The sequence below is a fragment of the Protopterus annectens genome, chromosome 7.part0, assembly GCF_019279795.1.
Source record: "Protopterus annectens isolate FY-2018-M chromosome 7.part0, PAN1.0, whole genome shotgun sequence".
Classification (NCBI taxonomy): domain Eukaryota; kingdom Metazoa; phylum Chordata; order Ceratodontiformes; family Protopteridae; genus Protopterus; species Protopterus annectens.
Genome location: NC_056739.1, coordinates 585,410,417 through 585,437,923, shown reverse-complemented (window position 1 = coordinate 585,437,923; position 27,507 = coordinate 585,410,417). Strand labels below are relative to the sequence as shown.

Sequence of the window (27,507 nt, the reverse complement as noted above, 5' to 3'; positions counted from 1 at the left end):
AGCAACCTTTCCTTTGACCACCATGTCTCCGCAGTGGTAAGAAAGACTTTCTACATTTCCCACCTCATAAGTAAGAGCACTGTATCCAAAACAAAAGAGGTTATAACCCCCTCTGTACTCCTCACTCATCAGGACAATAATAGAGTAACCTTACCAGGCAGCTACAGCAACTGGAAAAACCTGAAAGGTTTCTTACAAAGAAAATTCAGGGTCTTCAGCATATGTCATATGTTATCAGACCGAAATCACTGTCACTATTCTCAGTGTCTTACAGACTATCCAGAGGCAACCTCTGCCTTGCATATAAAGCAATTGTGAAAGGTATAGGCACGACAAACAAAAGAATACAAAAACAAAAAGCTGGGAACAGAGAACACGCTGGACTTTAATAAAATAAAATAAATAAAAGCAAATAAAATGCACAGTACGATGAAGCGCTTTTCATCTAGTCAATGACTAGACTTCTTCAGATAACAATGTGCAACACAATTTCTCTTAAATACTTTTTCCTTGCTCCAAGTTAGTTAATTACTTAATGCCATGAAGAAAAAAAGGGACATGGGGAAAGGGGGCTGATGATGATGATGTTTGCTGTCATAATTGCTAACAAAACATTGCAGTCTCTCCATTGTGTTGTGATATAAATGGACATAGACAATGAATTTTCCTATCTCCCACCAGAGTATTTCATACCATATCTCTAAATAGCATGCAGGTCTCTCAGTTATGAAAATATGAACACAAATATGAATAAGTGGCAAAACTGATATATTTCTCTACTGTGAGTAATCCTATATTAACAATCTTAGCATCATTTTGTTAATGATGGCTTATCTGTAAGCTTGGTTGTCCTCAAGCTGAGTTGGGGTTGGGCTGACAATCCTTTCTCTGCTATTTAAAAGGGGGGGCTATAATGACTTCACATTTTGTCAGTGGGTCAAAGATTAAACGTTGGTTGGGCTAAGTTTTCCAGGATTTGTTTCAGCATGCAGGGCAATGGACCTGTCTTGTCAGTGACCGAACAGGAGAGTCCTGACACTCTTTGTTTTCTGGGTGGTGAATTATGTAATATTTAAAAAAAAGTGAATAGTGAGCTTTAATCCGTAGTATTACAAAGAAATTGAGGTGCCTCTATGTGGCATGTTCTTCTGCCTTTGTTTTCCCAAGTCATGCAAGTTGTTTAATTGTGGCTGTCTATGTACAGATGCAGTTTGGTTAAGACAACTGTTTTATTGAGAGTGTGCCTTGACCGTAAGTTAAACCTTTCTGTGGAGTGATATCTGGCCAGTTTCAAATGCAGTTCTCTGAGTAAGGAGGCCACTGCACTGGGGCCTCAGGTGTGCCATTGCATTTCTTATATCCAAATGTGCAGAAACATAGTTGCATTAGGTTAACATCCATTAGGATTTACTGTACAGTAGTGAGATTCTGCGGAGGATAGCATAAGACAGAAACTTTAGATCATTTAGATGTCCATCTGTCAATTAATCTGGTGCATGACTCTTTCTTTGGTTGTTTGCTACATAGATGGCTTGATTTAAAGGAGTTTAGTTTTGCATTTCTAGTAATCTCTTGGGTAAATTGTGTGGGAGGTCTTTGGAATAATGATAATATGGATAAATTAGGTAAGGGCAGGAGGGGCACTAGCTGGACTACAGACATGCCTTTGATTCAGTGCAAGTAAGGCAGTTCATTTACCTTTAAATTGTTATTGGCTTGATTTTACTGCATTTAAGTGTCCTGGCTGTCCCAGTTTCAGTTCCCTGTGGGGAGGAAGGCTGTCAGTGGGTCTGTTTAGCGGTTCAAAGTTCTGTGCATTGGTACTGTTTGCTACAAACTCGTGCTGTTTTGTTTTGAGTTTTCCTGGTCATTGTAGTACAAATAAAAAAAAAAGCTCACCTCTGTCATGAGAGATTTTCTCCCATTCTGGCTATAGCATCCCTAGCAGCAGTACACTCAGAACTCTGAATGAGTTTTTGATGCCATCTGCTGGTTTGTTGGAGATTGCTGTGTTGCATTTAGGTGCTTGTGGATGTGTCTCTCAAGACATTAGGATTTATCTAGGGACCTTCATTTTAATTAGTAGATTTTAAATACACTGAAAAGACAGAGAGTTAAACATTTATAAAAGCAAACAAACAAAAGGATTAAAAAAAAGAAAACACAGAGTAAATGCGTCATAAGTTTAGTGTTTAGACAGGTGATTGTTGTTAAGGACAGTTGGAGTGGTTCAAAATTAAGTTGGGGAAGTTTACCTGGAAATAAAAAAAATGTAGGTGTTTTGGGAATGATAGGTTCATAAGTATTTACTAGGCTAACAACCACAAAGGGCCTTTTTAAGCCCATCCATGCATCCCAAATCTCTGACAAGTTCTGATACCCTTGATGAGTATAAGCAGGGGTTTGGGAGATGAAACATTTACATGTGGGGGCCTGGAAGATTAACCATTTACAGGATGCCTGTGTCCATTAGAGATGTAGGTTCATAGGTTAATAGGTAGGTACTAGGCTATTGGCCCAAGGGCCTAAGTAAGCCTAGCCAACAAGGTTCCCTGGCTTACGCCATCCAAGAAAGTTATTTTCCTGTGCCCCTGTCGAGCAAAGCCACAGAAGTGATTCCTGGGGTGTATTTCCTATTCCACATCCACTTATCAAGATTTTTCTTGAAGAGTGCTAATGAGGAACTTTGCTTGACATAGATGGGTAGCTTGTTCCAGAGTATGAGAAGTCTCTGGAACAGGAATCTATCCCTCCAGCATGTGCTGTTTATTGTGGTGACAAGGTTTAGGTCCCTAGAGCATGTAGCACGGAGGGATTGGGATTTCTTTAAGTGTCGCATGTCTAACAACTCTGGGTTTGACATAGCTTTATATGTTAGACAGAGATCACCCCGGAGTAGGCAATATGCTACAGAGTAAAGCTAGAGTGTTTTGAGACTGTCAGTGTAGGGCATCTGTTTGAGGCCAGTAATCCTCTTTGTGAGGTACTTCTGTGGCCTTTTCAGCTGCTGCAGATGTCTTGTGAGGTACATTCCAAAAGGGGCATTGTACTCTATAATGGGTCTAATGAGTGTCAAGCAGAGGGAAACAATGATCTCTTTTTTCCTAGATGAGAACCTTTTTGTGATAAGGTGTGCCACAAAGAAGGATTTCCTGACATCTGTGGCGATGTGATTATCAAAGGAGAGACAACTGTCCACTTGGGTCCCCAGGTCTCTTATCACACATTCGGCATTAAGTAAACTGCCACCTATGTGATATTTCATGGGTACAGAGTTTTTACCAAAGGGGATGACAGTGCACTTTTTGGCATTGAGCTAGAGGCCATGGCTCTGACACCAGGCATCTGTCTCAGTGAGGCCCTTCTGTAGGATGTCCACATCATTTGGGGACGCAACTATGGCTCCAAGTTTGCAGTCATCTGCGAACTTCATTAGCCAAAGGCCTTCTGTGTTAACCTGTACTTCAGAGAAGTATATACCAAACAGGAGAGGTCCCAGGACTGAACCCTGTGGTACTCCACTTGTCACTGGTTTGAAGTCAGATTTGGAGTCTGCAACTTTTACAGTGTGGGTTCTGTTAGTGAGCCAATTGGCAACCCATCTTGTGACGTAGGGATTTATACCTAGTTTAGTGAGTTTAGCTATAATTCCAGAATGGGGGATGGTGTTGAAAGCCTTGGCAAGGTCAAGATGGGCTGTGTGAACCACCTTACCCTTGTCTACAGCTTTGGTGACTGCCTCAAAGAAGTCGATCAGGTTCAGGAGGCATGATCTGCCTTTCACAAACACGAACTGGGTGGGGCCCAGACTTTGGAGGTTACCAATGTCTTTGTTTATGAGTTCCATGATGATATGTTCCATGGTCTTACAGACCAGGGTCGTCAGGCTAATAGGGTGATAGTTACCGGGATCAGTGGTTGCTCCCCCTTTGTGGAGTGAGATAACTGTTGCTGTGCGCCATTCAGTGGGCACAAAGCCTGATGTGAGACTATGACTGAACATGGTGCTTAGGTGGGGAGACAGTTTGTTCTGAAGTTCATGTAAAACGCAGCCTGGGATGTTGTCCAGTCCCATGGATGCTGTGTTTTTGGCTTTAGAGAGTGCAGCTTTAACCTGCATAGTTGTGATTACAGGGACTCTGCATTCTTCTTGTATAGTTATGGGCCCTTTAGGGGGTGAGAGGGGAGTAAAGTTAGCACTGAACCTATTTGCCAGTATGTTGGCAATATCAGTTGGTTCTGTAATTTTCATGCCGTTGTGCTGTAACTCAGAGCAGATCTGCATATTTCCATTAAGATTCTTGACATAGCTATAGAATGCTTTCTGGTTGCCCCTAGAATCAGTGGCGATTTTGCTTTTGTAGCTAGCTTTGGAGGATCTTATAAGGGATCTCAGCTTCTTACTGAGGCTGACCAGGGGATTTCTCCACTCATGGGATTTTACTCTCTTTTGCAACAGTTTCTTCCTTCTGTTGTAGAGTTTGTTTATGGCAGGGGACCACCATATTGGCTTTCTTTTTTTTTGGAGGATAGCATCTTGGTTTTGTTTGGGATAACACGATCCATGCACTTGTGTAAGTGCTTATGTGAAGGATTCAGCAGTCGTAACTGTATTGTCCATCTGCATGTGTGTCATGAAGTTCACCACTTCTGTCTTAAGAAGCATGAAGTTGGCTTTGGAGAAATTTTTTACCCATGATTTCCTTAATGGGGGAGTGGGGGTGGGATGTGGATATCTAGAGTGATTAGCTTATGGTTGGATCTGACCCAACGAGGAGTTGGCTTCAGGTGTGGAACACATTGGTAATGACTAGGTCTAGGATATTGTTGTCCCTGGTGGGGGTGTGGATAAGTTGATACAGGGCATTGGAATTTATGAATTCCAGAAAGCATTGAGCAAAGGAGTTGGTACATGAGTAGTTTTTCCAGTTAATGGTGGGGTAGTTGAAATCGCCCATTATTAGGGTGTTTGGTTGAACCCTAATATTTTCCAGTATATCAAGAAAAGAGGAGTGGGAATCCTGGGACATGGTGGGGGATCTGTAGCAACCTACAGTTTGGATTGCAGTTCTGCCCAGAGTTAGTTGCACTTGGATAACCTCAGATGCATTATGCTGAGCAACTAGCCTGGAGGTGTGGATATCCTTAATGAATATGGACACACCTCTGCCTTTGGTGTTCCAGTCCAGGTTAGGTGGCCGAAAAGTGTGGTATGAGTTATAGCCTGGTAATGCAGGGGTGCTCTCTGGAGCCTTGAACCAGGTGTCAAGTCACTGCACAGATATCGATGTTCTCCATTTTAAGGAGTGCCTCAAGGAAGTGCATTTTGAGATTTAGACTTCTAGCACTGAATAGCATTACCCTCAGTTTTTCCTTGCCTGTTCATGTTACAGTGGTGAATATGTCATTTGAACCATGCCTAAAATAGGCACTATAGTGGCAGGAAGAGCCTTAGCCAGTATCCAGAATCCCAGGGGTGACAGGTGCAGGCCATCTCTGGCAAAGCATCAAGGTCTGTCGACCATGTCGTCCCAGGCAGACAGATACTGGATCCCCTTAGAATGACACCAGAAGCTTAGGCAATTGTTGAAGTTAATCATTTTGTCCTTGTACTGCAGTATCATTTTGGGCAATGGCAGGATGCTATTCACGGCAAGGGTGATACCTGCCTGGACTTCAAGATCGGAGAGCTCTTCCATGTCTCTTTTCATGTAGTCCAGCGAGGTACATCTCAGGGCAGTCACACCAACATGGACAATGACAGAGTCATATTTCTACTTGTTGTGGAGTGACCTGAGTGCATGGGTTATGTGGCGGATCCTGGCACCCGACAGGCAGCTGACAATAACCTTTTCCGTGTTTAGCCTGGTGAGTGGGACATCAGTGTACCTGACTGTAGAGTCACATATGAGTAGTGTGTTGGGTACATTGTTTTTCCTTATGGGCTATGGTTGAGTAGCACACTGAGTCTGTGGGCTATGTGTCATTTGGATTGTGTTGGGGGGTGGAAGTTGCTTGTGTTTCTGCTTTGGAGGTCTCTGTTGCTTGAGTAGATTATTATTGAGAGCCTCCACGAATGTTTTTGTGTTTCTATGTGTGAATTTTGGTGGTGTAGGTTTAGTGGGACTATGTGATGAGTGTGGTGTCATAAAAGTGTTTACCTTCTCCTCTTGACTGTCAAGTTCAGTCTTGGTTGGAGAGAGCTTTACATCCAGTTTGGCTAGATAAGTGCATTTCTCACAGGTTGTGGTGTTGGATGGTAGGAGGAGAGAGTTGTTTATGTACATGAGACAGTTGGTATATTGCCCCAAGATGCCCAGATTCATCAGATAGACAGGAGAGAACACTGGGAGCTTACCCTTGGACATGCCTGAATAAAAACTACTTTCCTCTAGACAAGTGAGGAAAGTGAGTATAAGAGCTGTTCTTCTCTAAGCAAGTGAGGAAAGTAAGTACAAAAACTGTTTCCTCTAGGTAAAGAGAAAGGTTGAGTGCTGTAGTAATTTGTAGGTTATTTAGTGCTAACAAGTTCTGAACAAGTGCTGAGCATGAATAAGCAAATTCAAGTGCTAAAATTAAGAATCTGTACCTGTATCCTGTGGTAGATAGGCTTATCACTCCCACTGATAAGCTAGAATGCTTCCCTCCAACACAGAAAGGCTTGGGGAGCTCAGAAGCTTACAAACAGTCCTGGATACAGCAAATCTGTATCTGGACTAGACTAGTCACAGGAAAGGTGGGAAACAAGCACAAACACGGGATTTTATACCACAAAGTTGAAAGATATGGAAAAACTTCCCAAACGGCCAATAAACTACAGTTTCTGGGCCAGAAACCACTCTTGTGGTAGGTAGGCTACCTAGTGCTTACCACTCCCACTGTTAAGATAGAAGGCTTCCCTCCAACACATAAAGGCTTGGGGGGGGCTCAGAAGCTTACAAGCAGTCCTGGGTACAGCAAATCTGTATCGGGACTAGACTAGTTACAGGAAAGGTGGGAAACAAATGCAAATGTAGGCTTTTAAACAAGAAGGCTGAAAGAGATGGAAAACCTTCCCAAACGGCCAATAAACTACAATTTCTGGGCCAGAAACCACTCTTTTGTTAGATAGGCTACCTAGTGCTTACCACTCCCACTGATAAGCTAGAAAGCTTCCCTCCAACACACAGAAAGGCTTTGGGGGCTCAGAAGCCTACAGACAGTCCTGGATACAGCAAATCTGTATCTGGACTAGACTAGTTACAGGAAATATGGGAAAGAAGCACAAACACAGGCTTTTAAACCAGTAAGTTGAAAGAGATGGGAAAACTGCTTTTTTGAATTCTTCCAGGCTCCTTGGTGCATTGACACATGCAAGCTTGACTTTGGCTTCGGTTTTAGATGCAGCCTCTTTAGTGCTGGGTGGGACCATGGTTCTGAAGGAGTCTATTTCTGTCCCAGGCTCCCATCCCTCTATGCTGCCTTCCAGGCCATGGGGAGGGCTTTGTCCATTGTGGGGAAACAGCCTATGCCTTCCTTGTTGGACCAGACTTCTTGTCCTTCTCCTCAAGTGGAGCTTCCCCCAGTCTCTACTCTGGGACAGAGGGCACAAAAGACTCAGGATCTAACCATGTTGGTTATGTCCTCATCAGATATATCTCTGGACCATCTTACCAAAGAGGTACCTATGAAGAGAAAGTACTTAGACTCCCCTGAAGAGTCTTGCACAGAAGATACCGATTTCGATGAAGGGGAAGGTTCCCCTAAGTAACCCCTAAAGATGTTTCCTGCAGGGACATCCTGGAGATCCTAAAACAGAGGAGTGGCTGAACATCCCTCCAGCCTTCCTCAGAGGAATTGATATACCTAGAGGCTTTTTATGCCCAACCCTCTACCTCTTGGATCTCTCAGCCCACTGATGATCTCATTAAACTGATTGCTCAGCAGGCTTGGAAAATGCCTGATACTATCAAGCCAATTCCTAAGAGACCAGACTGTATTCTATAAGCCCCTCAGGATCACCAACACTGGGCCATGGGAATAGCTGTAGATGCTATGGTGGTAGCAGCAGCCACCAAGAAGGAACTTGCTGATGAAAGTCCTACTGTCTATCCTCCTAATAAGGAGTCTAGGATGATGATAGATTTGGGAAGTGTGTGTATGCTTTATCAACCTTCGCACTAAGGTCATTGAATTACATTGCACATTGTATGAGACTTCAATGAGATCTGCACCAAGACTGAACTTTGAAGCATCACAGGAAAGAACTACTGGTTTGTGGACATCATAGTACCTTATTGTAGGCGGGTTGGCAATTTGCTGTTTGAGGTTATCAAATGCTCTCTGGTGTTGTTCTAACCATAACGCACTTTGCTGATCCAAGATGCCAAAAGAAACTACCATGGTGTAACAAAAAAACAGGTTTATTCATGCAATAGAATAAGCACTTTCGTCTGTCTATAACCAAAGACTTCCTCAGATTCAAGTAAAAATTCAAATAGCACACCTTATCTATGTAATTAGTCATCTGACCACTTAATTAAATAAAATTAAATATTCCTCTCCCTCATGAGTTAACTCATTCATTTTATAACCAAACTTCACAGTTAAAAATCAGGCAGTAAACTGTTATTAATTGTAAAACAAACGTTAACATTTTACAATGCAAACATGTGAATGCATATCTAAAATATATATATATATATATATATATATATATATATATATATATATATATATATATATATGTGAACATTAGCAAATGTTTCTGCTGACATTACATTATACTTTGAGTTCCATGGGTTTACCATTGATCAGGACAGTACAAAATACTTTGCTTTTTGCCAGCAAATCTACTGCATTAACATTTCCACCAACCACTGATACACCATCTACATAAAAAGTAGGGTTGCAGCTTTCTATATGATCAACTTGCTTTTTTGAGTGACCTTTCTTAATAACTGAATGAGGCTTGCTTGATTTACACAACTTTTGAAAGTGGTTTCATTTTTTACACCTGTAGCATTGCTGACCAAGTGCTAAGCACTTCTGCCTTTTAGACTCATGGTTGGCTCCACAATAATGACAGTTAACAACAAGACAGAAGTGCTTAGCATTTGGTGAGCAATGCTAAGCACTTCTGCCTTTTAGATTCATGGTTGGCTCCACAATTATGACAGTTAACAATAAGACTTGACATGGGTTTTGCTGATTCACCCTTATACTGCACTGAGCATATCCATTTTGCTGAGCTAGTCTTGGAGCTTACTGGAAAGTTACAGATTCTCCAAGGGAATCCCTCAGGGGTTGCAGATGCCATGTGCTTAGGCCTGCTTCTGCTTGCCACGTGCTGCATGCCATCTACGTTTGCTCTAGAGGCTGTTGAAACCATGCTCTTATCACTTGTAAGCATACTTGTGTGCCTTTCTGTGAGCTCATGGATTTGACAAATCTCTATTGCTTTGCTCTGTGTTAAATCACTGTCACGAAGCAAAATCTGTCTCATTGCAGCATTATTACTAACTTGTCTTTCAAATCACCAAATCTGCATGTTTTACCCTTGAGAAATAAAGCTGTTATATATGCTGCAAAACTTTCATCTGGCTTTTGGTGTCTTGGATAAAATACATGTCTCTCTAATGTAACACTTGTCTCGGGGTTGCACATTTCTCTAAATTTACATTTCAAGCACTCAGGGTCCTTCCTTGATTCAGCTGGTACAACAGTATGGCAGATTTCCCCCTCTCCTGCATATACTTCTGGTGCATACATTAATGATCGTTCTCTTTCAATGGCCTCTGATCCAGCTAAGTTAAGCAAAACGAATGCCCTTGTACTTGCATCTTTGTCAGAAAAAGCTGCTTGTATGAAAATATTGTATTCCTGCTCAAATACTCTCCAATTCTCTGCTATATTCTGATCAAACACAAGTTGACTGGGTCTGCGAAATACCTCTGCCATATCAACACACAGTAGTGAAAGTGCTTGGAATTATGTAATAACATATACACATAAATATATGCTAGAATTTGCAATTATACCCAGTATCACAACAGACTCTGAAATAACTGCACTTTGCCATTTAAGTTTCTGTAGCAAAAGAACACTTTAAAATCATTGTACTTTATGAAACTACCCCTTATCAGTATAAGAAATACTTCAAAATTACTGCACTTTGTGAATAAACTGTACACAGCAAAAAAAGCTCACAGTAAGAAACACTTTGAAATGAATGGATTTTGCAAATAAAATGTACACAGCACAGAAACTCTTCAAAATGGCTGTACTTTACAAAATAACTCTGTACAGTGTAAGAAACACTTTGAAATGTTGGCAGTCTGCGAATAAATGTATACAGCACAAGAAACTTTTTGAAATGGCTGTACTTTCACTGCACTTTGCAATACAACTGTTCTTTGCACACAGCAAACTCTTTGAAATAATTACACTGTAATAAAGCACACACTCTGCAAACACTGCACACTCTGAGATACTTTGAACAACTCTAGTTATGCTTTGAATGGTTTTGGTCAATGTGAAATACTAGTTTGTGCCCACAGTCTTTTACTACAAAACATGCAGTTACCTTGCTCTTTAAGCTTATTTTGCCCTTTTATTGTACTCGTTGTGCCCTTTTAATCTCTTATCATGCTTATTATACTTTTCTTGTGCTTGCCTTAATTTAAACATGCTTGTTCTGCAAACTGGGGGTAATTCTAAGCCCCATATGAATACTTCTTCTAGTTTTATCAAACATCATGGTTTTGAACATTTCATTTAATTAATAGTGTGTTTTGTGCCTTTCGTTTGATCAATAATGCATTTTGTGCTACTCTTTTAATTAATAATGCATTTTGTGACTTACAAATGGTCCATTTCATTTTCTTTGCAAAATAAATAACTTGTGCAAATTCTGGTTACCTTAAGTTTGTTTCTGGCCCCTTTCTGATCTTTTGAGCTCTGTTTCACTCAACCAGCTCAGTCTGCCTTCACCTTTAACTCTGCACCTCATGCCTTGAAGAAGTTGTTCTCTTAATCCCGGTTCTGACACCATGTTGCTCATCCAGTCAGGATAAAACAGATGAACAGCTGTGCATTTAGTTCAAGCAGTTTTATTACAGACAAACACATCAGGAATGAGGCTTTGTAACTTAAACTTAAATAAACTTATAAACTGACTACCACACTCATACATGTTAACACTCTGGCTGTTCTCTCAAAATGGCACTGGTGCCTGCATGTGCTCACTGTTTATATTCACTTGCCTACATCTGGAAATGCTTCTTAAAGGTACATACACATGCTCTGTTCTACAGTAGGGAAGGACATCTCTAGCTTGCAGTCCAAATAACTTATGGGGCTCCTCCCATTCTATTACCTTTCCCTCTCTATTTATTTGCTCCCAATACTTCAGTTCCTTTGCCAGTTTTCTCCAATAACCTCCACCCCCTCTTGCCTATTGTCTGTATCCCTAATTGCAGTTACCCTATTGGTAGGATCTCCTTTCTGCATTTCTGTTAGTTTAGTTCTTAGAATACTTTCTACTATGAATACAATATTCAGTGTGGTTATTGTTATTCTCCTTAATGTTATTCTCCTTAAGGATCTACATCCAAAATCCCAGTCTCTCCTTGTTTCTTCAGCTTCTTCCCTATTTCATCATCATTCCTTTCCAGTTTGAATTATAGCTTTCTGCTTGTGCTATATATATGAACCTTAACTGTGTAGCTCTGAAATACCCTTTAAAATCAGGTAATCCTAAACCACCTTGTTCTACTGGAAGAATCAGCTTATCCCACTTGAATCTTGCTGTCTTCCCCTCCCAGATAAAATCCTTTTGTTCTTCATTAATTATTATCCACAACTTCTACTCTGGTTGATAAAAATATGCCTGCCTGTGTATAAAACTAAAGTGACTAAAAACATTTTGATTGTTTGCATCTAGCTGTCCTTAACTATAAAACAAAGCCTCCAATTTCTCTGTTTTTATATTATCTTTTCTTTAGTCGCTTCCCACATATCCTTAGCTGCCACACTGGAATCATTTTTATTCCTAAATACTTCATTTTATGATGTCGCTATAAGTATGGATATTGCTGATCCCAATTTGTGTTTGGGTACATAATTTACAACTATTTCCTTTGTTTTAGCTTCATTAATTTTGCATCCTGAATAGACTTGAAACTGACTCAAAATATTCCAGAATATCATCTGCAAGTAAGGCCAGCTTTTCTTGGCTACCATATCAGTTATATCCTTGAATTTCTAAGTCCTTCATTTTCTTTGTCAGTGGTTCTAAGTATAACACAAATAAAAGGGAAAGAGAACACCCCTGCCTGGTTCCTCTGCTCAAACAAAAATTATCAGAGAGGAATCCACTCTCTTTAATTTTCACTTCTAATCTCATATATCCTCTTAAACAACCTATTAATTTTATCAGGGAATGCAAATGCTCCATTGCTCTGCTCATGAAATCCCAACCTACTCTGTCAAATGCTTTCTCTGCATCAAGACCCACCAACAACAGTGGTATTTTCTTGTATTCTGCTTCCATCTGGATCATCATTGTTCTATTAATGTTGTCAAATGTGTACCTCCCCTCCACAAAATCACACTGATACATATCTATCAAGTTTGGCATCACCATTACCATTCTCTTAGCAATTACAGTCATAAACTCTTTATGATCATGGTTTAGAATCAAAATCGGTCTATATGAAGCTGGATCTGATGGGTCTTTACCGTCTTTAGGTATTACAGCCACCACCACTTTCTTCCAGGAGGTTGTTGCTTCTCCTCCTATTAAAATACTGTTAAACAAACCTTCCAAGTCGTTATCATTTGTTCCTATCTTAGCTTCCAAACTTCCACAGGAATGCCATCTATTCCTGGGTATTTTCCTATAAATTGGTTAACATCACCATTTTTATCTGATCCCCTCCTATCCTAACTGTTAGTAATTGAACCTCATCTACCTCTACCCCTGACATATTTAATCCTTCAATAAACATTTCCATTTGTACTTTATCTTGGTTTCTATATTTTTCTGCTTTATACAGATTTTTCTAAAATTTCTGACATATTTATAGTACCTCTACAGGATCTCATGTTATCTTTCTTGTTATAGGCTTCCTAAGCTTGGTGACAACACTTTCTACTTTCTCTTGCCTAAGTCATTGTGCTAAAAGTTTTGTGCTCTGGAGTTATTATCAAAAAAGCAGTTGCTTAACAGCAGTCTTTCTAAACCCATGCATATTTTCAAGGTAATCCCTTTTTTCTGTTTAGCATTCTGTAGTTGCTTCTCTTCTTGTTCTGTGAGATTCCCCCTATGTTGCAATACTTTACCCTTTGTTAGTCCCTTTAAATAATTCTTGTTACTTCTTAACTATATCTTTCTTTTATTTCCACCCCATTTTTAAACTCTGTTTTAATTTTTTCCCACACCCTAGCTATATTTTCAGAAGGGATTTCTATTTTCTATAATAACTCCCAAACAATTTCCACTACCCATTCCTTAAATTCCTGTATTTGCAACGGATCTATATCACTTCAGCGAAGTGACAGTTCAGCGAACGGCATTTCATTGGAAATTCCATTAGTTGAAATCCATTCTTTTGGGGGCTGCACCCCCCCCACTGATTATATATACAACTCTGAGATTGCACTACAGTGGGGAAAGGGCAAACTTCCCGATCCTCACTGTATCGCAATCTCGGTACGAATAGTTCAGCAAACGGAATGTTCGATGTAAGTGAACCGAAAATGCCATTTGCTGAACTGAATTTCCGCTGAAGTGATATAAACCCCTCTGCAACAGATGGAAAAGTGGCAGTGTCTGATTTTTATTTCATTACCCTGCATTTTTATTTTAGTTATTATTGGTGCATGATCTGAAATAGTTATTGGATGCTTACCAAAATTTTCAATTAAATGCAGACTGTTCCTGTGAAATTTAATTTCTGTCTAGCCTAGCCCAGTTTTTGTATCTTGGGGAATAATAGGTAAATTCACTCTGAACTCTTAATACTGAATTCATATCTTCAGTGCCAAATGTTTTCATAAATTTCTTCATAAATCTACCCACTTTGTTTTATTTTCCTTTCTGGGCCCCCAGACACATCCTCACTGCTGCAAATCAAATTTCATTCCCCACTTATAACTAATATTTCCTGCTGAAAGCTGATTATATCAACCAGAATTCTATTTAGCACCATTATAGCACTTTTTGGTGGAATATAAATACATGCCAGTGTAATTCTCCTCCCTTGCTAGTAACCCATTAGTGCTACAAATCTACCATTATTGTCTTCTGTATCCTCTTCTATCACTATTAGAGCTCCTCTTGCAATTAATATACGTAGTCCCCTTTTCCTCTGTCCGAAATATTCTACTGAATATTCAGCCTAAAAACCTTTCTTTATCAAATTTGCGTGCTCATTTCTTTCCAAATGTGTCTCCTGTAGCATAACTATTTGCACTCTATATTTTTAGTATAGTTCACTATCGTTCCTTTTTTGTAATTTTCTGTAGGACCATTTACATTTAAAGATAATATAGAAAGCGTTGGCATCATATTGAGAAGTTATTATTCCCACCTGTAAGAGTTTTTTTTAATAGGTTTTGTATTACATGTATACAGTAATGCTTGGCATGTTGATCTTCTATACAGTTATTTCTTGTCATATCATTGGAACCTATGTCACATCTTACAAAACATTTTGTTTTAGTGAAAGCCCTCAAAAAGAAAAAAACACCCTCAGAACACCCATAAAACCTATTACCTTAACAGTAAAACACAAAACAATGTACATCTCCAAATTTTGAAATTTAACCCTCCTAATAGGAACTATTGTCCCAGGCTAAAAGCCATATTATACAATGCCTCCCCTAAAACATGCACGCTGATTGGCCAGCTCAACCAGCGTGCCCTTTGTAAATCCCTCAATATACTAACGGAAAAAGGTCCGGTCGCCCGAACTTTTTCCGTTAGTATAAAACACTGTCTCGCTATGTTAAAAGAGTTTAACATAGCGACACAGGTTTAAAAAAAGCAACGGAGATCTCCGTTGCTTTTTTTAAAGCTGTCTCGCTATGTTAAACTCCTTTAACATAGCGACACAGTGTGTAAAAAGCTGTCTCGCTATATTAAATGGGTTTAACATAGCGAGACAGCTTTAAAATAAGCAACAGAGATATCCGTTGCTTATTTTAAAGCTGTCTCGCTATGTTAAACCCATTTAACATAGCGAGACAGTTTTTTTTAAAAAAAAGCAACGGAGATCTTGCATTCTCCGTTGCTTTTGCCCACAGCGCTGATGTACTGCGTAGGCATGCGCAGTACATCAGAACTGCCGCAGAATACCAGACAGCTGCGGAAGGGCAGTAAAGAGGCATTATACAATGCCATTATTTAAGAAAAGTAATTATTTCTTTTCTTAAATAATGTCATTATATATACAATAACCACTTCTGGGTGTGGGTAATGCTGGATTTACCCACGGTTGGCTTTGTTTGGTCCCTCGGGCTTCGCCCTCGGGACCAAACCACGCCAACCGTGGGTAAATCCAGCATTACCCACACCCAGGCGTGGGTTATTGCTATACTCAACCAACTTGGATTAACCTGTAAGGAAGGTTATATATGCTCCTTCTGTGTGTTTATTGATCTTTTAACTAACATTTCTCTCCTTTTAGTGTCACTGATTATATTTAGAAAGGGGAACATGAGGTGCCTTAATTATTTTGAGCTGAGTTTGCAGTTTGGCTATTATTTGAGCTTGCTGTCAGTGTAGTAATTGTGGTAAGCTTGAATAGTTAGTAAGTTTAATGAATTGCTCATATTTCTGTTTTTGCGAAGTTTTACAAACAGTGAAAAAGCTTTTTTTGTTGGATTATGATTGTCCAGTTTAGTTGTCATAACCTCTGCTGTTGTATAATGTAGAAAATATCATGATCATGTGCCATATATGGGTCTTGTGAACTGCAAGATTTTTACCACACTGTCTCACAACAAGTGACAATAGCACTTGTGACATACTCTTGATGCTTTTAATAGACAAGACATAGTCATGAAGCCAATGATAAGCTTTTATTGTAAAATAACATTCTCTTCTTTTAGTGCCTGTCTGCAGTATCTACAGCCTGTTGTTGTCAAACATGTTGCAGACTTCTGTGGCTTCCAGTCAGACTTGAACAAATATCTAAATATTAAAAGTAGATGTGAGCATGGTATTGTGATCTGCTTTACATAAACACCTTACATGTGCTACATACAACCTTAATACCCATTCCTGAATAATGTACCTGCTGCACAGTGTCACTTTAACTCCAGTACCTGGACAGCTTACTCATGCAACGAGGTTACTCAGCTGTGCTGTGTTCTCAGCACTACAGCTTAAACAGCTTACCTGCTATGCAGTATGACTTTAACACCAATACTTGAACAGCCTATATTTGTTAGTGTCACCTTAACTCCAATACCACTTACTTATTTTGGATGATTCTTAAATCTTTTCTTTGTAGTGCATTCTAAATAATTATACTTAACATCTGAGCATTATTTTTGGTCTTCTGTGTATAGAGCTGTATTCTACCTACTGTATCAGTGCTGTTTCAGTAACTATTTATGCCTGCATGGAATTGCACTTAATGTCTTTCTGTTTATGCAACAAGTTGCTGCTTACAATTAAAAAAAATTAATGCTGGGCCTTTTATATGGTTGACAAATCAATCTGTCAGTAAATAAATCACTTATCTTTCCTGTTCCAGTTCCGATTTGATGTAGTTGGCGAAGAAAGTGCACTTGTTTGCTTGCAGCAAGAAGACCAAAGGGTGCATAAGAAGGAAGGCGGAGGTGAAAATTTAGCCATGGGATTTGAGATTTTTAAGGTAAGGTCATATAGAGTGTTCTGAAGTTTAAAAATAACATTGTCACTCTACTGATAAGATTGTTTAATAAGGCAGTGGGAGGACAACACAAGAATAAAGATCTCCATTAATGGACTGTTTCTGTACCAGCAGCCAGAAATAATGATGTCTGAGGCAGAAAATGATCCATGTGATATATTTTACAATTTATTTATTAGCTTTTATTTTTTATCATAATTTTCAATGCATTTTTTTAAATCAGAAAAGCAAACACACAAGCAAAGAAACAAGAAAAAACAGGAACTCTATACATTTGTATGCAAAACCAAGGGACATGTTATTTTCAGACCCACAGATTGAGTGGTGAATCCTTTACTACTGGTCAAACAGTAACACAACTGAAAGCAGTAAACACCTTCATCCCACAGCAGGTGTCTTCTGACTCAATAAAGATTATTCTAAAGAATAATAAAAAAAAAAAAAAAGAGTGAGCAGGGTGGGAAAGAGAAGGGGGCTGGGAAGTAAGGTAGAAAGAGTGCAAAAAGGAGCTCTAAAATGATGCATTAGGGTGGCTCCAGCTGGATAAATTGAGAGAGGACTATGTTGACAGAGCACAAAGGTTCAATACCCAAGTCAGCCCAGCTGGCCTATGAGAGTTCAATACTCTAAATGAGGGTAAGTGTAAAACTGGAAAAAAACTATATTATATATATATATATATATATATATATATATATATATATTTATATCAATATATATAGATATATATATATATATATATATATATATATATATATATATATATATATATATGGATTCACTTTATAACCTCGAAATGCTGAAATATCAAATTTCAGTATCTCGAGACTATAAAACCGAATCCACAAAACACCGACAAACAAAAACCGCGAAACGATATAACTGAAAACACCACACACACTACACTAAACATTCAACACAACACCCACATCACAACATAAACAAAGAAACAACACACTTACACAACTCACACACACATTTCTGCACCCCCACACCCCCCTACTTAAATATACTAACTCCGAGATCGCACAAACACAACACAAAAGCTCACTCACACACGCACATTCTCCAATCCCTCACACACACTGTAACTCCCACTCAAAACCCTTACAAAATACTCACTTACCTGACATAACACCTACATCCAAACACGGCACCGCACACCAACAAAACACAAACCCGGAAATTACATAGTGCAACTTCATAACCGCGAATTCGACATATTTTTGACATACGTCAAATTTGCGATTATGAACGTTCGCTATTTTTAACATTCGACTTTATAGCTTCGAGATACTGAAATTCGACATTTCAGTATTTCGATGTTATAAAGTGAACCCATATATATATATATATATATATATATATATATATATATATATATATATATATATATATATATATATATATATATATACATACATGCATACATACTCACCATGTGGGAGTTTGAGTAGGGAGACTCCCGTTGCCAAACACTGACAGGTCAAGATCTCGACTGATGGCCAGTCATTGAGTTGGCAAAATGGTCTCTGCCAATCTTAGTGAGGGTCAATAGGATTCTTACTATGGGGCACAGGAAAAGGGACTGTGAGTGATGAGCAAGGCTGGTGGGTGAAAAATGAGGGATGCTGACTCTAAGTGGGTGTCTTAAGACACCAAGGAGTCATGGGAGAAGGCCACTCCAGTGGAATAGAAGGATAAAGCCTTGACTACAGCCCAGCTGACCCAGCTTTGATTAGCAGCTTTGGTGACTGATGGAGAGACAGGGAAGAGATGGGCATGCCCTTCCAAGGCTGGAGGATTCTCAATGATACTCTCCCTAAGGTAGATGTAGTCCAAAGAGGGGAGTTGCCCTCAGACATAAACACGAATGTTAGGGGGACAGGGAAAAGGAGTGGACAGATAAAAAAACAATACCCCTGGATGAAAGCACATAAGAACTGAGTCCTACAGGACATCGCCAGGATCCATGACAGACCCCAGCAAACACAGAGATAGTCAAGAGAAGGCTGGAGAGTAGGTGATAGACCCAGTGGGACATTGGGTACTGGGGCTGGGCTGGGCTGGGCTGGTAAAAATGACATCTGTGGGAACCAAAAAAAATGTCATGGGAAAATACTGAAAACATGGACCTTTACTAATTTCAGAGGAAAGTAAATCTGAAGTAGTGTCTATAGATGATTTGGTAACCAATAAACCATGAAAGGGGTAAGATATCCATACATAGGAAGATGGCTCAGTCAAGCAGTCATGAAAATGAGGGATAGCAAAAAACTAAGGTCATAAAAGAGACTGCTGGGCACCAATCTGATTGAGAAGGGTTAGTATCTGAAAGTCAGGGAAGGGACATAAATAGGTGGAAACCAATTTAGAGTTGCATGGACTAATCCATATACAGCTGAGGACTAGTCAAACACAGCCATGTTTAGTAAGAGAATCCAGTGAAATAAGAATACACTATATTAAAGTGCAAGTGAGCACTGAGTGCGTGTATACAGGTGTCTTACCAGACGTCATGACTTAAAAAGGGGACTAGTACAAAGAAAGATTGTGTGTCTGACTCTTTCATTAGGTCTGACATGAGTTGTCAGTCTTTCTTATTATCTATTTATTCATTTATTGTTATGTCTTAAGCAGGGCAAGTGGCTGAACCACAGGGACCCATTTCAAATTCAGTCAGGGAATTCTAAAGAATAAATAACATCAAACTCAGCAGTAAATAGTCAATCATATCACAAAGAGTATTTGATTTATTTTGTTTAGAAAGCTAGCCTGAGGAGAGGGGATCTCTTGTTTGTTGCAAATCAAATGGAACGGCCTAATTCCCGTCTCTTTTCGATGGACCACAACCTTATCCTTAAAATAAGAGGAGTCTGTAGTGATGGAATTTCTCAGCTAACCCTAACAGTCTGAATCAGGAGAAAACTGAGGAAAGGAGGAAAAACCATATGGGGATTTGTGAGTGCAGATCATACCTTATTCAAAGAACCTTACTGCTTTTACCCCCAGAGCTAAGAACTTTATCAGAGTACATTTACATGATGTGGAGGAGTGGAGAATGAAACACAAAAGTGAAAATAAAAATACATATAAAAATAGAAATGAAGCTGAATAAATGAATGATCTAAAAAACTACATGAAAGAAAGGGATAATCAGTATAAGTGCTGAGCACGCATCCAATTGCTTAGGGGATAGAGGGAACAAGGAATGAAAAAGTTCTGGAGCAAGATGGCATGTGGCAAATCTATCCAACACAAAACAGAGGACACGGAAGGAGGGTGTTTGGGGATGATGACAATGAAGCAAGGTTCAAAATGGAATGTAGAATGGCTACCCTTATTAAGAGGTTAGTTAGACACAGGGAAGAAGCTAGGGTATACATCAACAACTGATATATTAGTCACGGTCTCAAACTGAATGTAAAGAAATGCATCATCATTCCCTTTGGCACAAACAGTGTCCCCTCACACTATCAAATCAACAACAGTACCCTAAATATCTATGAAGTGGTAAGGGACCCTGTAATCACAAGTTGACTATGACCTTAACTTTGACCACCATGTGTCTAGCTTTCTACACAGCGTACTTGACTAGTAAAGGTATCACCTCAAGAGCAAAAGAAGTTATAACCCCCTATACTCTGCACTTATACAGTCCTTAATTAAGTATAAGGCACTGTATGGCATGTACCGTACTAAACATATACAGCAATTAGAGAGACCTCAGAGGTTTCTAACAAAGAAGATCAAGGAGCTCCAACATGTGTCATACAAAGACTGACTAAAGTCCCAGTCACTATACTCCATATTATTAAGACATCTTAGGGGGGACTTGTGCCTGGCCTACAGAGAAATCCAAGAAATAAAAACCTAATGAACATGCTGCATATTTGTAAATCAAATGGGACTAAATCTACCCGTTCCATGGACCTAAATATGGCCTGCGACTTAAATAGGATGAAAGGACAGATTTATCTCCCAGCAACTGCCATGACTTTAGAACAGGCTACCAATTCATGTGAAACAGACTATCTCTGTGACACACTGTTCAAGAGAAAACTGGATGAGTAGAGTGGACACTGTAAATTCTTACTGGAAATAGAGCCCACACCCCCTCCTGGACATGGGCATTAATCACTAAATGCAATCTTAGGTATTGATGAGCATTTCTATGGTATTACATTGGGATGAAACAGCTAAGCTTAAAATGACCTCCAGGTCGATATCCTCGTAATCTCCTATGATCTTTATGATCCAAAATAGAACAATGTTACATCAATAATGACTAAATATTTGAAAACCAGCAAGGAAAGGTAATTGTCAACATGGAAACAACTGGAGCTTTATTTCTATCACCCAATCAAGGAGGGTCTGATGCTTGTGGGGCAGTTGGCTTATGGAGCAGTGAGAAAGGTGAATGCTGTTCAGGAGGCAATGAGAAGGTTAAACTGAAATCTTTTGAGAAGTTTTTGAAACTAGGACAAGCAAAATCTGAATGGGTGTTCATACAGTATAATGGGCTAAAAACAGCTTTCTTCAAAATCCATATCAAGTAAGCTTAAAAAGAAAACAAAATTTCCTTATGCATAAAGTTTAAACAAATCCACCTTAGTGTGTAAAACATGCAGGAAGAGTACATTTATCTTAGTAAGAAAGTACAAAATCTGAAAAATGGTAAAAAGCATATTAGAAATTATTCAAATGTTTGAAAATAATATATAATATATATATATATATATATATATATATATATATATATATAGATGTGTGTGTGTGTGTGTGTGTGTGTGTATATATATATATATATATATATATATATATATATATATATATATCTATTTTATTTTTTTATTTATATATATATATATATATATATATATATATATATATATATATGTATATTTTTTTTTTTTTTACACACACACACAACCAGCTTTATCACCATTAGATGTAAACATATAGTCATTGTTATTAGACTCCTTGCTCATAACATTGGTAAAATTATTTTCATTCATTACAAGTCTGTTTTCATTACTGTTAACATTAGTTGACTATGACTGTAAAGGATAAGTGGTATTATTAGCAAATTCCTTTATGTCACAATCAGTTATCTTTTGTTTCTTTATTATAATGAAATTAACTTGACAATCCACTTTGTTAAACACTTTAGTATAAGTCAAACAGTAAATCACTTTTGCTTTTACTGTCCAGTTTTTTTAAGTTCATTAAACAAATCATTAATTTTTATGCAATTGTCTTTAATTAAAACATCCAGTAATTTGCAGTCATGGTGGTCAAACATATTAGTTAATTCTAAATAGAAACCTGAGTTTGTGTCCAAGTTGTTGGGAAATTTCAAGTCCTAAACGTCTTTTGAACTTTTCTAGTTTTAATGCACTCTTTAAAAAATATAGTATCTAACTGAAGGTTCCTCAACTTTAATAGCTTTTTGTTAAATGTATCAAGTTGCATAGCGAAGGTTTGGGTTCTTACTTTTCCCAACCACTCTTCCAGCATACATTTGTCCTGCTGGTAGTCTCATGTTGCAGTTTCATGAGTATAATTGCTAACATATGTCTGGTTATCCATCGTATTGTCTTTAGATAGATTGTAAACATCCTGTGGCATGTCATCATCTTCTTTCGGCTGTTCCTGTTAGGGGTCGCCACAGCGGATCATCTGTTTCCATTTCTTCCTGTCCTCTGCATCATGCCCTTTCACACCAACTGCCTGCATGTCCTCTCTCACATCCATAAACCTCAACTTAGGCTTTCCTCTTTTCCTCTCACCTGGCAGCTCCATCCTTAGCATCCTTTTCCTAATATACCCAGCATCCCTCCTCAGCACATGTCCAAACCAACGCAATTTCTCCTCTCTTGGTTTGTCTCCAAACTGTCCAACCTGAGCTGACCCTCTAATATACTGATTCCTAATCCTGTCCATCCTAGTCACACCCAGTGCAAATCTTAACATCTTTAACTCTGCCACATCCAGCTCTGACTCCTGCCTTTTTGACAATGCTACCGTCTCCAACCCATATAAAATAGCTGGTCTGACTACACTCTTGTAGACCTTCCCTTTCACTCTTATTGGTACCCGTCTGTCACAAATCACTCCTGACACTCTTCTCCACCCATTCCACCCTGCCTGTACTCTATTCTTCACCTCTCTTCCATACTCACCATTACTTTGAACCGTTGATCCCAAGTACTTAAACTCATCCACCTTTACCAACTCTACTCCCTGCATCCTCACCATTCCTCTACCCTCCCTCTCATTTACACACATATATTCTGTTTTAGCCCTGCTGATCTTCATTTCTCTCCAGGGTCTCCTCAACCTGGTCCCTACTCTCACTACATATCACAATGTCATCTGCAAACATCATAGTCCACGGGGCCTCCTGTCTAATCTCATCTGTCAACCTGCCCATCACCACTGCAAATAAGAAATGGCTCATAGCTGATCCTTGATGTAATCCCACCTCCACCTTAAACGTTTCTGTCACTACCACCGCAGTCATCACCAATGTCACACTACCCTTGTACATATCCTGTACCACTCTTACATACTTCTCTGCCACTCCCGACTTCCTCATACAATACCACAACTCCTCTCTAGGCACCCTGTCATATGCTTTCTCTAAGTCCACAAAGACACAATTCAACTCCTTCTGACCTTTTCTGTATTTCTCCAACAACACTCTCAGAGCAAATATTGCATCTGTAGTGCTCTTTCCTGGCATGAAACCATACTGCTGATCACTAATCATCACCTCCCTTCTTAATCTAGCTTCCACTACTCTTTCCCATAACTTCAAGCTGTGACTGATCAATTTTATCCCTCTGTAGTTACTGCAGCTCTGCACATCACCCTTATTCTTAAAGATAGGTACCAAAACACTTTTTCTCCACTCCTCAGGCATCCTCTGACTTTCCAAAATTTCATTAAACAATCTGGTTAAAAATTCCACTGCCATTTCTCCTAAGCATCTCCATGCTTCCACTGGTATGTCATCTGGGCCAACAGCCTTTCCATTCTTCATCCTCTTCATAGCTGTCCTTACTTCCTCCTTGCTAATCTGCTTCACTTCCTGATTCACTATCCCCACATCATCCAACATTCTCTCTCTCTCATTCTCTTCATTCATCAGCCCTTCAAAGTACTATTTCCATCTACTCAACACACTCTCCTCACTTGTGAGTACGTTTCCCTCACTGTCCTTTATCACCCTTAACTGCTGCACATCTTTCCCAGCTCTATCCCTCTGTCTAGCCAATCGGTACAGGTCCTTTTCTCCCTCTTTAGTGACCAATCTCTCATACAACTCTCTATATGCCTTATCCTTAGCCTTCGCCACCTCTCTCTTTGCCATGCGCCTCATCTCCTTATACTCATGTCTACTTTCTTCATCTCTTTGACAATCCCACTTCTTCTTCGCCAGCCTCTTCCTCTGTATACTCTCCTGTACTTCCTCATTCCACCACCATGTCTCCTTGTCCTCCTTCCTCTGATCAGATGTCACACCAAGCACCTTCCTAGCAGTCTCCCTTACTAGCTCTGCTGTAGTTACCCAGCTGTTCGGTAACTCTTCATTGCCTCCCAGTGCCTGTCTTAACTCTTCCCTGAACTCCACCTCACAATCACCCTTTTTTATCTTCCACCATTTAATCCTTGGCACTGCTTTCACACTCCTCCTCTGCTTCTTGATCACCAACATCATCCTGCAGACCACCATTCTATGCTGCTTAACTACACTTTCCCCAGTCACCACTTTACAGTCTCCAATCTCCTTCGGACTGGCCCTCCTACATAGGATATAATCCACCTGTGTGCATCGTCCTCCACTATTGTACGTCACCCTATGTTCCTCCCTGTTCTTAAAATACGTATTCACCACAGCCATGTCCATCCTTTTCGCAAAATCCACAATCATCCTGTGGCATGTAGTACCATTTTATAAGACACTGGTCACGCTCAAGTTCATTCCCTATGACTTCTGAGAATACATGCATGCAGTGTTTCATAATACATCACTAAACATGTGGCTACCTTCATCATCACGAATGGCTGTTGATGCTGAGCAGTCATTTTTTCCAGTGTTATGCAACAACTGAATAAGCAAGCCAATAAGCAAAGCACGCTCTTCAACAAAGTTAATAAAGCCCATGCTTTTGGTAGCCATATTCATAGATGAACCAGACTGCTTCAGCAACTCCTGGGATAGCATGAAACACACACACAGTCAGCAGAGTTGCTAATAACTAAATAAGACAGTAGAAACTGAAAAGGACATGGTTGAATTTGGGTTTAACTAAGATTGTTTTTATTTATTACTTTAGTTGTGATGAAGTCCTAGTTTAGGAATGAAACTACTAAACTAAAGTGTATTAAATATTTTTTAAAAAACACTGGTCATGTTTTGTTTTTGGTTTCCAAGCGTTTTTTGAAATTAAACTTTCTGTTTTTGTTTCTCCTGATAATACAATGGTAAGGCACAAATATTAAAAATTAATTAATATGTACTCAAGCACTACAGTGTTATGCCTTAGTTAAAGTCTTTAAAAGAACAAAATGTGATATATACAAACCCACACAAAATGAAACACTGTACAACTAGTGGCAAATGGAAAAAATATATAAATGGTTGTACAGCCACAAAAGCCCACCAGCTATGGATTTTATGCCCTAGTATTGATGTCTACTATTTTAGAGCATATTCAGAAACACAGAGGAGGGTTAATGAAAAAGACACAGCTGTAATGGTACTAACATCATATAAACAGGCTTCCTTATAAAGCAGTCTTCCACTCCACATAAAACAAAGAACTTCTGATATTCTTTGTGTTTCACTGTTGCAGTCATCACTTGTGGGTTATCCCTGCTGGGTAGCCCTCAGCTGGCTTGAATACCAGAGTAAAGGATTTACCTCCTGCATCGACTGCAGATCGCCCAAGACTGACGTCAGGTCGTCAGTGCTATACAGAGAGGCAGACAACACCATTACATCAGTCTTTCTGGCCAATGAGCCTGAAGCAGAAGCAGTTTTAAGTGCATGGGTCGCTCATTGCCAGAGTGAGGGAGAATTCTACTAAAGCTAAGTGCCCCACTGGGGATCCTTTTTCTTGCACTTAACCGATGTCCGAAAAAGTAAATAACTGTCTCTGTTGTGGAAAAGAAATACCACACCGAGACTTTCGGAATCTGTGTGTAACTTGCCTAGGCCCAGACCATGACATCCCTGGTTGTCAGTTCTGTGCCTTATTTAATGCTAGGACTATCAGTAGGAGAGCTGATTTTGTAGCTATGCATTTCAGGGAGGTTAGTTACTCAAACTAAATGGCATCCATTGGTCAAACGACTGCCGAAATTCCCAAAAAGAGAAAAGATAAGGAGAGAGACAGACCTCAGAAGGTTAGACCCACAACCGACACAGATCAGAAGTCAGCCAGCCTACCTTCCACTTGCTCAGCAGAACTCAGTGAGGTGCATTCGCAACTCCGATGACAAATTAAAGCCATCACAGGCCTCTACCGAGACCCTTCTGCAGGCCAGTATGCTGCCGGTTAAGGCTTCTTTGACCATTTTGACAGTCACCAGCACCTTGGTTGGGTCCGGAGCCCCTTTGCAGGTACTGGCTTCCAAGGAGGCCTTTTGGATGGCTGATGGCAGGTCTAGACGGATGGCCATGCCACCAGCAAAAACCATAACACCCATCGAATCTTTAAAGCCTAAAAGCAAGGCCACTACTAGAAGAGACCCTTCCTCCGTGCCCCGTTAACAGTTTCCTCCCACCCAACCTGTCCAGTCTCAATAGTTATTCAGAATGGCTGAAGATTTAATTACCCAGGGATAACCAGCCTACTCCAGCTACCCCAGCCAAAAGAAAAAGGGATCATTCACCTGAAGTGCTTTCAGAGTCACAGTCTGAGGACTCTGAATTTCTAGACTCAGACACTGAACAACAGCCCCTGACAGCTTTTGAGGATTCAGATGCTGAGGAATCCATTCCTTCAGCCCCCCCCCCCCCCGAGGACCTCTCTTTCTGGGAAACCTTAAATTCACTCAGGGAGCATTTCCATTGGGAGGCCCAGGACTACCCCCCAGTCAAAGAAGAGGCTCAGGGAGTTCCTGGACTTACCTCAACACAGGCCCTTAGCCATTCCACCCATCTTGAATGTGGTGGAAGTCAGCTTTCTGGAGTCTGGCATCACCCCTGATGCCCTACCTCCTGCACCCAGGAAACCTGACAAGATACTACATGGTAACTGACTCCCACAGGTATCTGTTTAAGAACCCTGCAGCTGACCCAGACGTCATTACCTAGAGACCCAAAGTGCCTAGGATCAGCTCCTCCAAAACCCTATACCCTCTGACAGGGAGAGCAGAGCCATGGACTGATGGGGCAAAAAGGTCTACACTTTGGCTACCTTAGCCATTAGAGCCCTCAATTGCCAATTTCACATGCTCAAATTTCAACAAAGAATTAATAAGGCAAAAAATGTCCACCTTACCAGAGAGTAATACCACCAGAGAACTAGGAGATTTGATCCACTCCAACTCTCAAGTGGCAAAGCATTCTCTGCACTGCAGATCTGTTGCTGTAGAAGCCTCTAGCAGA

General features: G+C 39.8%; 1 protein-coding gene across 1 annotated transcript in view; it reads left to right on the top strand.

The window, feature by feature from the left end:
• The window catches only part of LOC122806610 (calpain-5-like), a 660,704-nt gene that overhangs the window by 525,315 nt on the left and 107,882 nt on the right, over positions 1–27,507 (top strand). Inside the window, exon 9 of the mRNA XM_044077176.1 lies at positions 16,746–16,865. Coding sequence (XP_043933111.1) covers positions 16,746–16,865 — 120 coding nt within the window. The remainder of the gene's footprint in view (positions 1–16,745; positions 16,866–27,507) is intronic.